This window comes from Nelumbo lutea, chromosome 7 (genome assembly GCF_056320005.1).
Source record: "Nelumbo lutea isolate HS-2025 chromosome 7, American lotus-T2T, whole genome shotgun sequence".
Taxonomy (NCBI): Eukaryota; Viridiplantae; Streptophyta; class Magnoliopsida; order Proteales; family Nelumbonaceae; genus Nelumbo; species Nelumbo lutea.
The window spans coordinates 35009675-35024072 of NC_142690.1; the positions used below are offsets into that span (position 1 = coordinate 35009675).

Here is a 14398-nt window from a genome sequence, read left to right on the forward strand (position 1 = left end):
CCCCACTGCGTCCCATAACACATCCAAACCGTGTATTGCGAACATCTTAACTACGGGAGATGTTCGCAATGCACGCTGATATGTACATGTAAGACGATCTTGCTAAACCCCTCGGCCAGCATAAATATCTTCTCTGTCTAAACCCTCCCTTCGAGGTTTTTGATTCCTCCCGCTCTCTGCTATTGAAACCCTAATTTGTTGGGGTTTCTCTCTCTCTCTAAGCGCGATTTCTCACTCATCTCTGTTTCTATTTCTGGTATTTCTAGGGTTTCTAGGGTCATTTTCCGTTTCTTGGTTGAGAACTAAAAAGGGCCATCTTTTACAACATACCGGACAAGATGAATTTCCTCTTCAGGAAGTCAACTTCGATCGTTTCCATGGCGTCGAAGCAGACTCTCACTGCTTTGATCTCCATGGAGGCATTTCGAGTTCTTCAGTCCGCAACAGCGGCTGAAGCCGTTAGAAATGGTGTTTTCGGCGGTGAAGTCAGTTCATTTTCGTCTTATAAGGCGGCGGAAAAGCTTGGATTCGGGTTTGGAGTTAGGGGTTTTCATTTCTTGAGTAGGCCGTTGGAATTTAGGGCATCGTCGTTTGTACAAGCGGAGTATGCTGTAGATGATTTTTCGGATGAGGAGAAGTCAGGGGGAAAGAAGGTCGGTGGAGATAGTGAAGAAGGACTTGATATCTCGAAGCTCGGGATTGCGTCGGAGATCGTTTCTGCTTTGGCTAAGAAAGGAATCACTAAGCTTTTCCCCATACAGGTATTCTTTTTGTTGCATTTCAAAGCCCTCTTTGTTTTGGATGGTTTTAACTTGGATTATCAGAGTTATTGTTTTATATTTATTTCTTGAATCTCGTTAGACCCCATGGAAATAGAACGTTGGAATCATGTTCCAATTGTCTTAACTTCATTAATAGTTTTGGACTTCGTTCCTACTTCTCATCATTTTGTTTTAGTCTGTCTTGCTTTCACTTAATTGGTTCTTCTGGTTAATCTATATAAGTAACCTTGAAAGAGTTGTGCCCCTACATCGATAAGATGTCTATGTATCTTCTATGCCCAGACACTAAATGTAACTGACTACTAACTGTTCAATCCAACTTTTAATCGAGTCATGACTAGTTAATTCTTGTTTGACATGGAACGTTAGTCATGGCAATCTTGACAAGATGAACAGTCTATGTGGAGGATGGGGATTATTTTTCTTTTCATTAGGTCAGTCAGCATGAGCACATTTTAGTTTTTACATTAAGTTTTTATCAATCTCTTATACAGGCTTGCAACCATCACCAACCAAGAACATATGGTTTCTTTTTCATTGAAAACTCTAATAACATTTGTTTAACTTCTGTTTGGTTATTACTAGTTTGTGTTCGACTATGGTGCAGAAATGAATATTCGTGACAGTGACTATAAAATTCTCGATTTCAACCAATCATGTAAAATACATTACATGGTCTACTTACTTTTCATTAGTTCACAATCCACAAGATGTACTTGCTATTAAAGACTTGAACAACGTTAAAGATGCCAACTGTGATGTGTCATTTTATCACTGGCTCATGCTTTTTACTTCACATTGCAGTTTCTGCACCATTGCCTACTAGTTTTTATTTTGCCATGTATGATTTAATGAACAAGTCCAAACAACAATACCAATTTCTGTGATACCTTTTCTAATCATATTGCAATTTCATCTTTAAATTGTTCTGTTTAGATTATAGGAAGCCTCCTATCATTTTTGATGTATCCTTCGTGAACATGTAATTCTACAAATATACTTGGGAATTATTTATTACTTCAGGCAAGGTGCCAACCAGCGGGTTGGTAAGGTCTCCTGCTGGTTGTAGCGAAAACTTGGGATCGAATCCTGCCTGCACCTGGGTTGGGGGATGGGCTACCCCTGTTGTGTAGCTCTTCAAAAGAAATAAAAAATGTGTTGCTTCAGAATCTTAAAAACTGGATACTTGTGATTATCCTATCTAATTAAGTGTACCTTTGGTTTCATTTTGTGGTAGCAAATTCATGATATTCTGTTTGCACTAAAGTTGACAATTATTTGCCATTTTTCCTTTTGCCTTTGTTTAGAGGGCTGTCCTGGAACCATCAATGCAAGGACGTGACTTAATTGGTCGGGCCAGAACTGGAACAGGGAAAACTCTAGCTTTTGGCATTCCCATAATGGACAGAATCATTCAGTTCAATGCTAAACATGGGTTTGTAGATTTCTGCCACAATGATTGAATTAGTTTTGAGTTTGAAGTTTGAAGTTTGATCATGGTATCTTATGATTATGGTTGTAGATAGAGGTTTTGGGTGTGTGTTATGATTATTTTGTTTTTTTTTCCAAATTGCATATTTTTCTTCATTTTCACAGACGTGGAAGAAATCCTTTGGCCTTGGTTTTGGCTCCAACAAGAGAACTTGCGCGGCAAGTTGAGAAGGAATTCCATGAATCTGCCCCCAACTTGGATACAATCTGTGTTTATGGTGGTGTTCCTATATCGCGTCAAATGAACACACTTGATTATGGTGTAGATGTAGTTGTTGGCACACCTGGTCGTATTATTGATTTACTTAAAAGAGGTGCTTTGGTTTTGTCGGAGGTCCAGTTTGTTGTCCTAGATGAGGCAGATCAGATGCTTGCTGTGGGGTTTGATGAAGATGTAGAAGTAATATTAGACAAGTTACCTCAGAAGCGTCAAAGCATGATGTTCTCTGCCACCATGCCAAGCTGGATAAGAAAGCTGACACAGAAGTATCTTAAAAATCCATTAACTATTGATCTTGTGAGTATACTGATTGATTTCATTTGCTGTTTATTTGTTACTTTACTTATTTTGTTACTTCGATATTTTTTGGCAACATACATTGTGCTGTTTCATTATGTGAATGCTAGCATTCTTGGCTTGTTGGTCCCAAAAGTTTAATGTTGTACCAAGTTCTTCTCATTCTTGGCCTGGGGTAGAGTAATTTCTGATGTCTTCAAAACATAACAGGGCGTTGTGAAAAAATAATGAGAAATACTTTTATTTTGATGAAATTATTGAAGTATTTTATTTGATTATCAGCAGTCTATTTGGCTATCCTGCAATATACACTTGGGCATGTTGTATTTATATTTCAGGTTTTCCTCAGTTATCTTTTTATAAGTGTTTTGGTCATGCAAATGTACTTTATCGTGGAGCCAATACAAAATGGTTCATTTAGTTGAATTCCCATTGTCAGAGTCATTTGTTATGCCTGACCATGTTTGGTGCAATACGCACTGTAGGTTGGGGATTCTGATCAGAAATTGGCAGATGGAATTTCTCTATATTCGATTGCTTCAGACATGTATGGGAAGGCATCAATCATTGGATCCCTGATAACGGTATGAATCTATAACCTTTCTGTTTATTTGCAGAAATTTTATGTTCTGGTTCTGGAATTACATCTTTGTTTTGCAACTGTCATGAGGAGTTTTGAATTAATATGATTATCCTCTTACACTGTCCTTACCAGGAACATGCAAAAGGAGGCAAGTGTATTGTTTTTACTCAAACAAAGCGTGATGCTGATCGGTTGGCACATGCCATGGGGCGCAGTTTTAGATGTGAAGCTTTGCATGGGGATATCTCTCAAAACCAGAGGGAAAGGACACTTTCTGGCTTCCGAGATGGACAGTTTAACATTTTAGTTGCTACAGATGTTGCTGCTCGTGGGCTTGATATTCCTAATGTTGATCTGGTAAGTATTTTTTTTTTGTTATTGTTTCTTGTTTTTTGTTTTTTGTTTCATTGTTTCTTGTCCGGTTTTTATTTGATTTTTCTTTTTTGTTTCTTTCTTGATGTTTAAAGTGATCCAAAAAATCTGTCTTAAGGCAAATTATTACTGTGCTTGTGCTGCCTTGAATGGTTGAAGTGTTCTCATTTCTTTTTCCTGCATATTTTCCTCATATGTGAAGAGATGTTCTATTCTTGGATCCTAGCCCAAAAAAAGTGCAAGCTTTTTTTTCCTTGTTTGTTCTATAAAGTCTTAGGTCATTGTTCATATGGCCATAGGAGCAATTTAGTGGATATATTCATACATTGAGAAGAACAATGTGTACTTGGATGGGTTCATTTGGTCCACAAGGGATATGGCTGTTTACGTAGTGGCTTTCTGTTGCCATAAAGGTAAAACCGTAAAACAGAGTGGGGAAGATGGAAAAAAAATCAAGTGACATGTGAACAAACATAATGGAGAAGAAAAATGAGTGAAATTTAGGCTTCTTATTTGTTACTAGAAATGATGTTTCTTGAATATAACTAAGATTTCTTTCAACCAGTGACACTCAATTGGTTTATTATTTTGTTTTTAAAAGAATGATATTACAAGAAGAAATAAAAGACCATCAAGCATAGTTTTCAAGGCATCTAGGCAATTCTCGTTCACTGGGTTGCCTAGTCACCTAGTTGCCTAGGCAATAGGAATTTTATAATATAAAGAACTAACTTTTGGTTAAGTCCCTAGTTTTATATACCATTCAGCATGTATATTAATTGAAAAAAGTAGCAATTTCTCTTTTTTATGAACATTAAAATTTCCTACAAAAAAAGAAGCAAATCTCACATCTAAAATATAAAAATCTTTTACATGTATTAATTCCATTATTTTCAATAATGATACTACTATGATAAGTATTTAATAGAGCAATTTCATATCTATTGGCAACTAAAGAAGGTTATTAACTTTATATGATAAATATTCAAGATGGAAAGTAAGCTAGAAGAAACGAGGAATTTCTGTTTTATTTAATTAGAGAGAGAGAAAGAGAATAGAAAAAAAACCTCTTTATACTTATATTTTTTCTTTCCTCTTTCTTTTTTCTTTCTTCTTTCTTTCTTTATTTTTCTCTTCTCAAAACACTTTGGTCTTTTAAATTTCAATAGTAAAACATTAAAACAAAGTATAAATTATGTATATATATATTATATAGCATATAATAAAATGTATTAACACACGTATTGTTAAGATACAACAATATAAATGATATTATATAAGGCACCCACCTTGTTTTTGTTGCCTAGACGGGTGCCTAGTTGCCTAGAAGGGCACACCTAGTTGCTATAAGTCAAGGCGTTTGGGTGAGGCACCCAGCCGAGGGCACCTAGGCAACACCTTGACAACTATGCACTGGGCCCATTCTGGAAGTTTTGGCTAGCTCAAGTGAGGCCCAGAGAGATTTTCTCAATTGAATCAATTAAACATATGATTTAATATCAGAGATTGAGAAAATCTTTTAAAATTAATTTGATTTCAATTTCTTTTCTTTGTTGACAAGTGTTTCCTTGTTTGGTTACATTTATTAGAAAGATTTACCTTATAAATCACAAAGAGATTTGATGTTCTTTTATACATAGATCATTGTAACATATCTTTAGAGAGTGAATGAATGAATGAAGAGTTTTCTCCATTGACATGTTTGGTGCAGTGATTTAATTACATTGATGTGTTTAGTTTTGGTGCAGTTTTCTCCATTGATGTGTTCAGTTACATTTGTTAGAAAGATAATTACCTTATAAATATAAAAAAGATCTGCTGCTCTCCTATGCATAGATCATCGGAATGTCTCTTTTGAGGGTGGTTGAATGAATGGATGAAGAGTTTTCTCCATTTGATGTTCTCTCAGCAGGTTATCCATATTAATCCCAAGAAACTCCTCACATGCCCGATGAACAATCTTAACTTCAATTAACTCAATGAGAGTTTCAACTCTTTGCTCTTTGTCTCCCTTTCTCTGAGTCCTTTTGATGCTCTAAATAAGATTCACTATGATAGAGAAATGTGAAAATCTAAGACATCCCATAATCCAACCAATCCATTTCTTTCCAAAACCCATCCTCATCATCATCCATCTCAATGAAGCACCTTTTTTTTATTGAAAATGGCACCTTTTTTATGTCTTGTTGACATCACCTTTACAATTATTTTGTTCACTTGTGGTAATGCTGATTGGCCTAAAGTCATTAGAGGAAGCTGGACTAGGGCATTTTGGTATCAGGGTAATGAAGGTCGCTTTCTCAAATTTTCCCCTTTCATGGAACTCATTGAAAACCTTCCTCAAATTGGACTTAGTGACTTCTAGCTTTTGTGAAAGAAAGTCATGGTGAACCCATCTGGTCTAGGAGCTTTGTCCCTGCACATCCCCATCACAACTCTCTTAATCTCTTGTTCAATAAATAACTCTTCCAAACTATACACCTTCGCCTCTAACAATTTATCCCAATTACCCCGGGAGCCAACGAACTTTTAAAATGCAAGATAAACATTTCCCCAATTTCTTATGCCAAATTTTATTCGTTTGCCTTCTACCATTTTCCATTTGCTGAAAAAACTTGATATTTCTGTCACCTTCCTTTATCCATCAACATCTTCATTTTTTATGTCAGTTGATCTCTTCCTTTTTGAATATTGGCTCTAATTCCATTATTAATTAATTCTCTCCTCTCTGTCTTCCCCAAAGATAATGGTTTCCTCTTCCATCTCATTTTTATCAATTGTTTCATTTTTTTTAACTTGAATTTTGTTCTTAGTTTCAATTTTTTTTTATCAATTGTTTCAATTTTCCTTTTTGATGGGGAATCCCCAAAGGAGCAGATCACTTTATCAATTCTCCAATTAGTAAAATAGGGCAATGATCTGAAATGGTCATAGTGGTCCTTCCAACTATACTCGTTAAGAATCTATCCAACCTACAACAAACTGCATTTTAACTAAATATTTGATCATGTGTACTTGGCATTCACCAACAATATATCCTTTGACATAAACTCGTTGGTGAAATTATTAAGGTGTTGTTTGACAAATCTTTTAAGATCTTCTAGCAGCCTAGATGTACAAAAGACAAACCAAGCTTTTGGGGTCAGGTCTTTAAAGACAGACTGTTTGGTAAGCGGCTTTGTCTATCGGGATTTTCAAAAGATATTTAAAGGATATATATTGTGTGGAAAGACCAGGAAGCTTTTGGGGCCTTGTCATGAAATTTGGCATTTTTGGTCTTTTTGGGTTTTTCTGCACAAGTGTCTTATGGACTTTCTGGCTTTTCGTTACCAAACAGGAAAAGACCGATTTTTGGTCATCTGAGCTTGCTGAAGCCCAAAAGACCATTGCAAGAAGATTTGCCAAACACTGCCTAAATTTCCTCGTACCCAAGCCTTTGTTCCTCCAACTCTTCAACAACTCTTCCCAAAATTGATCTCTTTCCCTAGACAAAGAAGAGCCATATACATTGGAATGTGACCAAATAAAACCATCCATTTTATCCATCAATCCGACTCATGGTTTTCAAGGCGTCTAGGTGATTTTGGGCGACACTGAGCGCCTAGTTGCCTAGGCAATAAAAATTTTATAACATAAAAAACTAATTTTTGGCTAGTTTCCTAGTTTTATGTTCCATTCAGCATGTATATTAATTGATAAAATAGCAATTCTCTTTATTAAGAACATTAAATTTCCTCTAAAAATGTGGCAAATAATCACATCTAAAAGATAGAAATCTTTTACATATATTAATTTCATTATTTTCAAAAATAATACTACTATAATAAGTATTTAATAGAGCAATTTCATATCAATTAGCAGCTAAAGAAGGTTATTAACTTTATATGATAAATATTCAAGATGGAATGTAAAATAGAAAAAATAAGGATGGAGTTTTTGTTTTATTTAAATAGAGAGAGCATATAAAAAGAGAACTTTATTATTCTATTCTTTCTTTCCTCTTTCTTTTCTTTTCTTTCTTTCTTTCTTTCTTTTTCTCTTGTCAAAACCCTTTGATCTTTTAAATTTCAATGATAAAACATTAAAACAAAGTATAATTGATATATAGCATATAATAAAATGTATGAACACATGCATTAATAAGATGCAACAATATAAATGATAATATAAAAGGCGCCTGCCTTGTTATTTTTTGTCGCTTAGGCGGGTGCTTAGTCGTCTAGAAGGGCACCTAGTTGCTAAAAGTCAAGGCTTTTGGACGAGGTGCCCAGCCGAGTGCGCCTAGTTGCCTAGGTGACGCCTTGACAACTATGACCTGACTGTTACAAAGAGTGCCCCCAATAAGTCACTCAAACCATTTATCAAAAAAAGAAAAATAACTCTCTCAAACCCGTTTTCATCCTAAATTGTTAGGGTGCCCCAAGCTGCTCTAAAGGAAGACGAGATCATTTCTTATCCCAAGAACTCCGAGACTGGTTTTCTCAGTGGTGTTATCTTAGTGTCTTGAAGTGGTTCTGGCTCTTCAACAAACCATAAGATTGGTTTTGTCAGTGATGAAATTTTCTGCTTTGGTCTCAATATTTGGCTCAACTGATGTGCTCATGTGCTGGGTCAATCTGACCTATAAGTAACTGATGGTGTAATTTTACAAGATTCTCTTCTGCTATTGGTCTATGACCAATACCTTCGTATTTACAACTTACATATTCCCTCAACCTGATCACAAGCGCTGGAATCTTCCTTCTCAGTATTTTTTTTCTTGCCTGCACTGTCTTGAGTTTTAATATGTATGGTTTTTATACTTTAGAGCTATGGTTCTTTGGTTTAGTTCCCAACTTCAATTTTTGGATGGGCATTGTTATGGAAGGAATTGTCTGCTTTAATGTCATTGCTGACATATGACCAACCCACATATCTGAGCCTCAAACCATATGTTCTGTTTCTTTATGTCAAATACCATGCTATTATGTTTTGATTTATTTTGTCAAGTACTTCATATATTTTTATACTTTTTTGAAGGGAACAACTAGATGCTGGTCTTTTAAATAGGCCAAACATGACATAGTCCATATGGCTTTTCTGTTGGGGAACCTCTTCTATCTTGATTATAGTTTGTCTTTTACAATCTAAGATAAGCTTGACAATTCATGCAGCAATTCTTTTGCTTTCTGCTGGGGAGTCTGTGGGTTAGATTGTTGTAGGCTTGTAGCATGAAAAAAAGCTTGACATGGGGAAGCACATTTCATTTTCACTTGCCACTAAAATGAGGTCTGTGACAATTAAATGAAAATCCAATAGAATGTGTCAAAGATAGGGATGATATGCATTTAAGGATGCTTATATGATCAAGGTACCTAAATTGGAACCATATAAAAAAGATACCAAATTTCGAGGGTCTTGCACCTCATGGATGGTTTGATTGCTGGCACTCCTTTGTGGAATCAAATCAGAGAAAAGAAGTTTAGCTGACCTGATGTTTATCTTGTTCAAAGTTGAATCCTTTCCAGTTGAGGGTTATTTGAATTTGATCCATTTATAATGGGATTGAATATAGACACACTCCTTTTGATCTGGTACAATCTGATTCTGTTGTATTTAAACATGTATGCTTATTTGTGCATAAAATTTATATTGTATGCACTAGTAAAGTTGGTTCATATGTTGCATGCACTAGTAAAATTTTCAATATCAAGGTCATTTTTACTTCACTTTATCAATAATGTATAATCTTTTGATCATTTTTAGTTTAATTTATTAATGATATTCAATTTCCAAATACATACTGGTGTCACATAATTGTCATGCCACATTGTGTGGGTTCTATTGCTATTTTTTATTCTAATTTGTCTCTTGACTTTTCCTTAGGTGATACATTATGAACTTCCAAGCACATCAGAGATATTTGTTCACAGATCTGGTCGAACAGGTCGTGCTGGAAAGAAAGGAAGTGCAATTCTCATCTATACAGAACAGCAGGCCAGGGCTGTCAGGATGATTGAGCGGGATGTGGGATGCAGGTTTACAGAGGTTAGTGCTGATTCTCCTTTTATACACTGACAAAAACATTCCCCATTGCGCCCTATCCATCATTCTTGGGGATAGAAAAACAAGCCATTAACCAGAACCATATAATATTAATTCCCCTTTGATGTCTTTGTAGGCTGTAGCCCAGATAAAATAATATTTGCAACTATCTGTTGAATGATATACATAGCTATGACCTATGTGTGTGTATCCTAACAACCGTTCAGCTAAAGAAAAAAAGTAAGAACATAGGTTTTCCCATGTGAAATATTTCTCAGGATTGTGCACTGATTTTTGTTTTTCTCTTTTTTTTCAATTTTTTGGGTGGGTGGGTGGTTCCTGTGAACAGTGGAGACTAATTACTTCATGTTTGCCCTTGTCTATCTTCAGCTACCCAGGATTTCCGTTGACCCAGCAAACCGTGATATGTTTGGTGATATGGGTGGTGGTGGTAGGTTTGGCTCTCATGGAGGTGCAGGAGGTGGTCGGAGTGATTCAGGTTTTGGTCGTGCTGGTGGCTATTCTGGGTTAGGACGCGGTTCTGGTTTTGGTAGTCCATCAGGTCGTATGGGTGGACATGGTGGATCAAGTTCAGGGCGATTTGGTGGTGGTTTTGGCAATGATGGCCCCAGTAGATCTGGTAATTTTGGTGGTTCTGGTTTTGGTCGGTCAGGTGGCTTTGGTCAATCCAGTGGTTCTGGTCGTTCCAGTGGGTTTGGGGAATTTGGTTCAGGTCGCTCTAGTAGTTTTGGTGGTACTAGTTCAAGTCGATTTGGTGGTAACTTTGGTAACTCTGGTTCAAGCCGTTTTGGTAGCTTTGGCGATGACAATGCTAGTGCCGATGAGGATCAGAGGTCTGGCAGGAGATCATTTTGATTTATTTCAAGGTATGTTCTTCAAGACCTTTTTTTATCGGATAGTCTGAGAATGTTCTGATATCCAGCACATGGAACTATTTAATGGCATTGTCTTGCAGATTATTTGCATTTTCACGTAATTTATGTTTAGTACTAATGTGAGTCTGATTTCTCTGATGGCATATCCAGTTAAAGTGTCTGGATGGGCCTTCTTGTAATACCTGCTGGCTAAAGTGGGTTGCAAAAGTTCTCCATGTGTTCTGCTCCCATGGTCCCTATATGGAGTTTCGGCTGGGTAGCGCTGTACAAAAGGGCAAAAATACTGTTCTTTACTTGAAAAACGATAAGGTGAGTGATTTGGGCTTCCCCTAGTGTTTTGATTAATGGGGTGTCCTCCTGGGTGTAAGGACAAAGTACTCCTGGTGTGACATGAATTTACCCTTATTAAATGGTTCTTTTGATCCCCAAGAGCTTTTTTTTTGTGCCTTTGCAAAATGGAAAAAGAAAGATTAGGGGACACCCAAATCACTGCCCAATAATAAGCACGTTGTAGGAATCTAATACGGTAATGGGGCTTTTCTTAGAAAAGGAAGCTTGCTCCATGTACAGTTGTTTTCTAAATTGCCTTTTGGTATCAATTTGACACTCACATTACTATAGAAGAATATGGACTGATGCACAGACGCTATAATAGTTGTTTTCTGAAATGCTCTTCATTTTTGCTGCAGTGTGGGATTGGGAGACAGGCTAAAGGATTACTGGAAAACGACGGACAGTCATACTATGTAAAGTTGCTTTAGCGGTGCAATTGGCAGTGGGGTGGTGTCATGGTTTTCTTAATGTGTTAAGTGACTCTAGATATCTAGGCAGATATTTTGCTGGTGATATTATATTACAAGTTGAGGAAGAAAATAAGCTCAAGATCGAATCACACAATACATGGAAAGCAGGAGAGCTCTTGTAATCTATTTCAAATCATGGAATTGATGTTTTTTCTCTTCATTGATCTTCATCTTTTATGTTATTATCCTTGCTCTGTTATTTCTCTCCGACCATCTGAATTTGATTGCATGTTTGCATGCGGTGCTGGTATCAGATTACTGTTGGCACTGGTTGTACAAGTCCAGATTAGGCGTAAGAAAACTATTTGAAGCTAATGATTCTGTCTCCTTTGCACTTGAATTTGAATTCAATCCCAATCCATTTAGTTTATCTGAAATCATTTCTTTAATTCGATTGAATAGGGGTGTTTTTGTTTCCAAAAAAGCAAACTCATGTTGAACATGGGGCCACAGGAACGAGTTCAGATCTTGCTGATGTAGTAGTTGTTTTTGTTTTCTAAGACAATCTTTGTACAACGCCCTCTAAATATGTTTTGTATGCGAATGGGGGCACTGGGAACAAGTTCAGAACTGCTGTAGAATATAATAGAATCTTAAGATGTATATTCATTGAGGGGCCCACCACCTGTCCTCTACGTGGGGTGAGAGTTTGAGGTGTTGCAATTTTGTGATTCTTTTGTTTTGTTGCAAGAACTTATAAGACAAAACCGATGACAGTAAAAGTAAATAACCAATCCATCCGTTCGTTATAAAGAGCCGACAAAAACGATGATAATACTCCACGTAAGGCTCCATTTAGGAGTATAAATACAAATCTTATATTTTGTATGGATTTATATTTGTACTAAGTCTAAATAACACCGCCCTTGCCAGCAAATATGCAGGGCAATTACTGTGCGATTCCAAATGCTGAATCGAATCCTTGGGCCGCCATGTTTCCCATTTTCCCTTCTCTTTTTTGCTTCCAATAATGTAAGATCCTACACCCCACTGTTAAATTTTTAAATATTTATTTCGTTTTATTTTTTTAATTTCTCAAAACACTACACTTGGCTCTCCGTCGGTTTTCCTTCCGAGATTAGCTTCAGTTAGGGCAAATCCGTGCTTACACCGTCCCAACAGCCTCTTGTAATCTTGTATCAGGAATATCTCCTTATGAAATAAAGTACATGAATAGGAAAATATCTCTAATGCAAGGCTGTGAAAACTGCTCAAATGGGCATTGCCCTGACGGAAGCCAAACTAAAGCTGAAAGAAAAAGTGACAGGAAGTGAGAAGAGCTTCATTGTCCTATTAGGGCGATGCAGAAATATGTAGATTTTCTTTTGCTTTTATTTTAATTTTTTTTCGTAAAAGTAATAGATAGAAAGATTGAGAAATGAATCCCTGAGATGGATATTGATATGGTTCAAAGGACTCCCCTTCATTTCCATACAAAATACCTTGCGACTTGTTCGTTTCTCTTCACGCCTGAACTGCTATGCTCAAAACCATCTTTGTCATCTTCTATTTTACAGTCTTGCATTAGGTTACCCAACCTTTCTTACCAGTTATCACTACCACGCCATCACTCCGTTAGTGATTCACTCTTGTTATTATTATACTTGTACTGCTTTTAAGAGATTACTTAATCCAACTTAACAAAGCAAAAAGCCAAAAAGCAGGATCTGAATAAGTAAAAGGTACTTCTATCTGTACGCATATTCTCTTACAGACTAACACTACCGGGTTTAGTCCTTTTTGCTTAATCTGTTAAAAAATAATCTTTCTTATCATCTTAAACCTAACTTCGTTTCTATCATATTAACTAGATGAACCTGAACCTGTAATCGACATAATCAATCATCTGAACGTGTCAGCACCAATCATCAGAATCCATCATGATACTGAGCTGTTGAGAAGCATCAAGCAGGATGAGCCCTCTTCTCCTCTCCCATCCGCCCCTTTGATCCTCAGACTCGGATTCTTGCTTCCTTCCAAACCGTTGAGTCCGGTACCACTCATACAAGTATATCCCTGCTCAAAAGTCCAAGCCCAACTCTAGCAACGAAAGTCCTGGTGGCAGCAGTATAATGTTTATCATTGTCCATAAGAAGTTAAGGATTGGTCAATTTAAACATACAAATTTATTCTTAAAAGAGGTAATTTTGTCCCATTCAAGTATTGACAACTTTCTTCCAGATGGAAAAGTTATTTGTCTTGTCCACTTGAGAGATAAGTATCACTTACCTATATAAGTAATACCCAAGGAAAATGAATTTTCTATAAATCCTACATAAATCTAAAAAAATAAATAGATATCTCGGTCAATGGAAACCAAAATCCTATTGACCGACTTTTCCACTCACAAAATCTGAAAAACAGATGGACCCCTAGAGTTTGCTGATCCTAATGACAGCTGAGTCCAAATCTGCTTTAGGAAGGAGAGGGTTAGGAATATAGGACATTTAGTTAGTAAACCATAGCTTTGCTAATAATCTATCAACCCATGTAAACCATAACTTTGCTAATAATATACCAGCCAATGTATTATATATTTAATTTAAACACAAATAAAAAACAACTATTATATTTTATTTACTTCATTCATTTTTCTATATTATTCTTTCAGCCCCTATTTGGTATCACTTAAAATAAGTGGTGGGATCACACAATAAGTGGCAAATAAGTATTTATTCCTGTTTGGCAAGAATAAGTATGCCTAGGTCTGCTTATTTTGGTACTTAAAAAGAAACAAGTGCTTATTCTATTTTTCTGAATTTTGAAACCAAGACTACCTTGCTTATGGAGAAAACCCTATTGTCTTCTTCATTTGCGCAGGTCACTTGCAGTGGCGGTAGGGAGTGTCCTAGTGGGGCGGCTAGCAGCTATTTCTTCAACTTGGATCTCAGGTATGTATGTTCTTCATGTTTTTACTTGTTCTTGCAACA

General features: G+C 36.4%; 1 protein-coding gene across 2 annotated transcripts; it reads left to right on the forward strand.

The window, feature by feature from the left end:
* The first annotated feature begins 43 nt into the window (after nucleotides 1–43).
* Nucleotides 44–11783, forward strand: LOC148846070 (DEAD-box ATP-dependent RNA helicase 53, mitochondrial-like). 2 transcript variants are annotated; one of them, XR_016101995.1, is made up of 9 exons: nucleotides 111–761; nucleotides 2090–2217; nucleotides 2379–2790; nucleotides 3276–3374; nucleotides 3506–3730; nucleotides 9611–9772; nucleotides 10160–10656; nucleotides 10816–10974; nucleotides 11355–11783. XR_016101995.1 is itself a non-coding variant. In XM_088953722.1 (8 exons), exons 1-7 carry the CDS (start codon nucleotides 339–341, stop codon nucleotides 10643–10645), a joined length of 1935 nt encoding a protein of 644 aa, XP_088809848.1. In that variant the 5' UTR covers nucleotides 44–338; the 3' UTR covers nucleotides 10646–10656; nucleotides 11355–11783. The 2 variants fall into 2 exon arrangements, 1 of the variants encoding a protein (XP_088809848.1); XM_088953722.1 differs by lacking the exon at nucleotides 10816–10974 and having other exon boundaries at nucleotides 44–761.
* Nucleotides 11784–14398: the final 2615 nt, after the last annotated feature.

Bases quoted from the DNA above. Each gene is read 5' to 3' on its own strand.
- LOC148846070 (XM_088953722.1), top strand. From the start codon at position 339: ATGAATTTCCTCTTCAGGAAGTCAACTTCGATCGTTTCCATGGCGTCG. The intron at 2,791-3,275 runs GTGAGTATACTG...TACGCACTGTAG, and splicing joins ATCCATTAACTATTGATCTT to GTTGGGGATTCTGATCAGAA. The intron at 3,731-9,610 runs GTAAGTATTTTT...ACTTTTCCTTAG, and splicing joins ATATTCCTAATGTTGATCTG to GTGATACATTATGAACTTCC.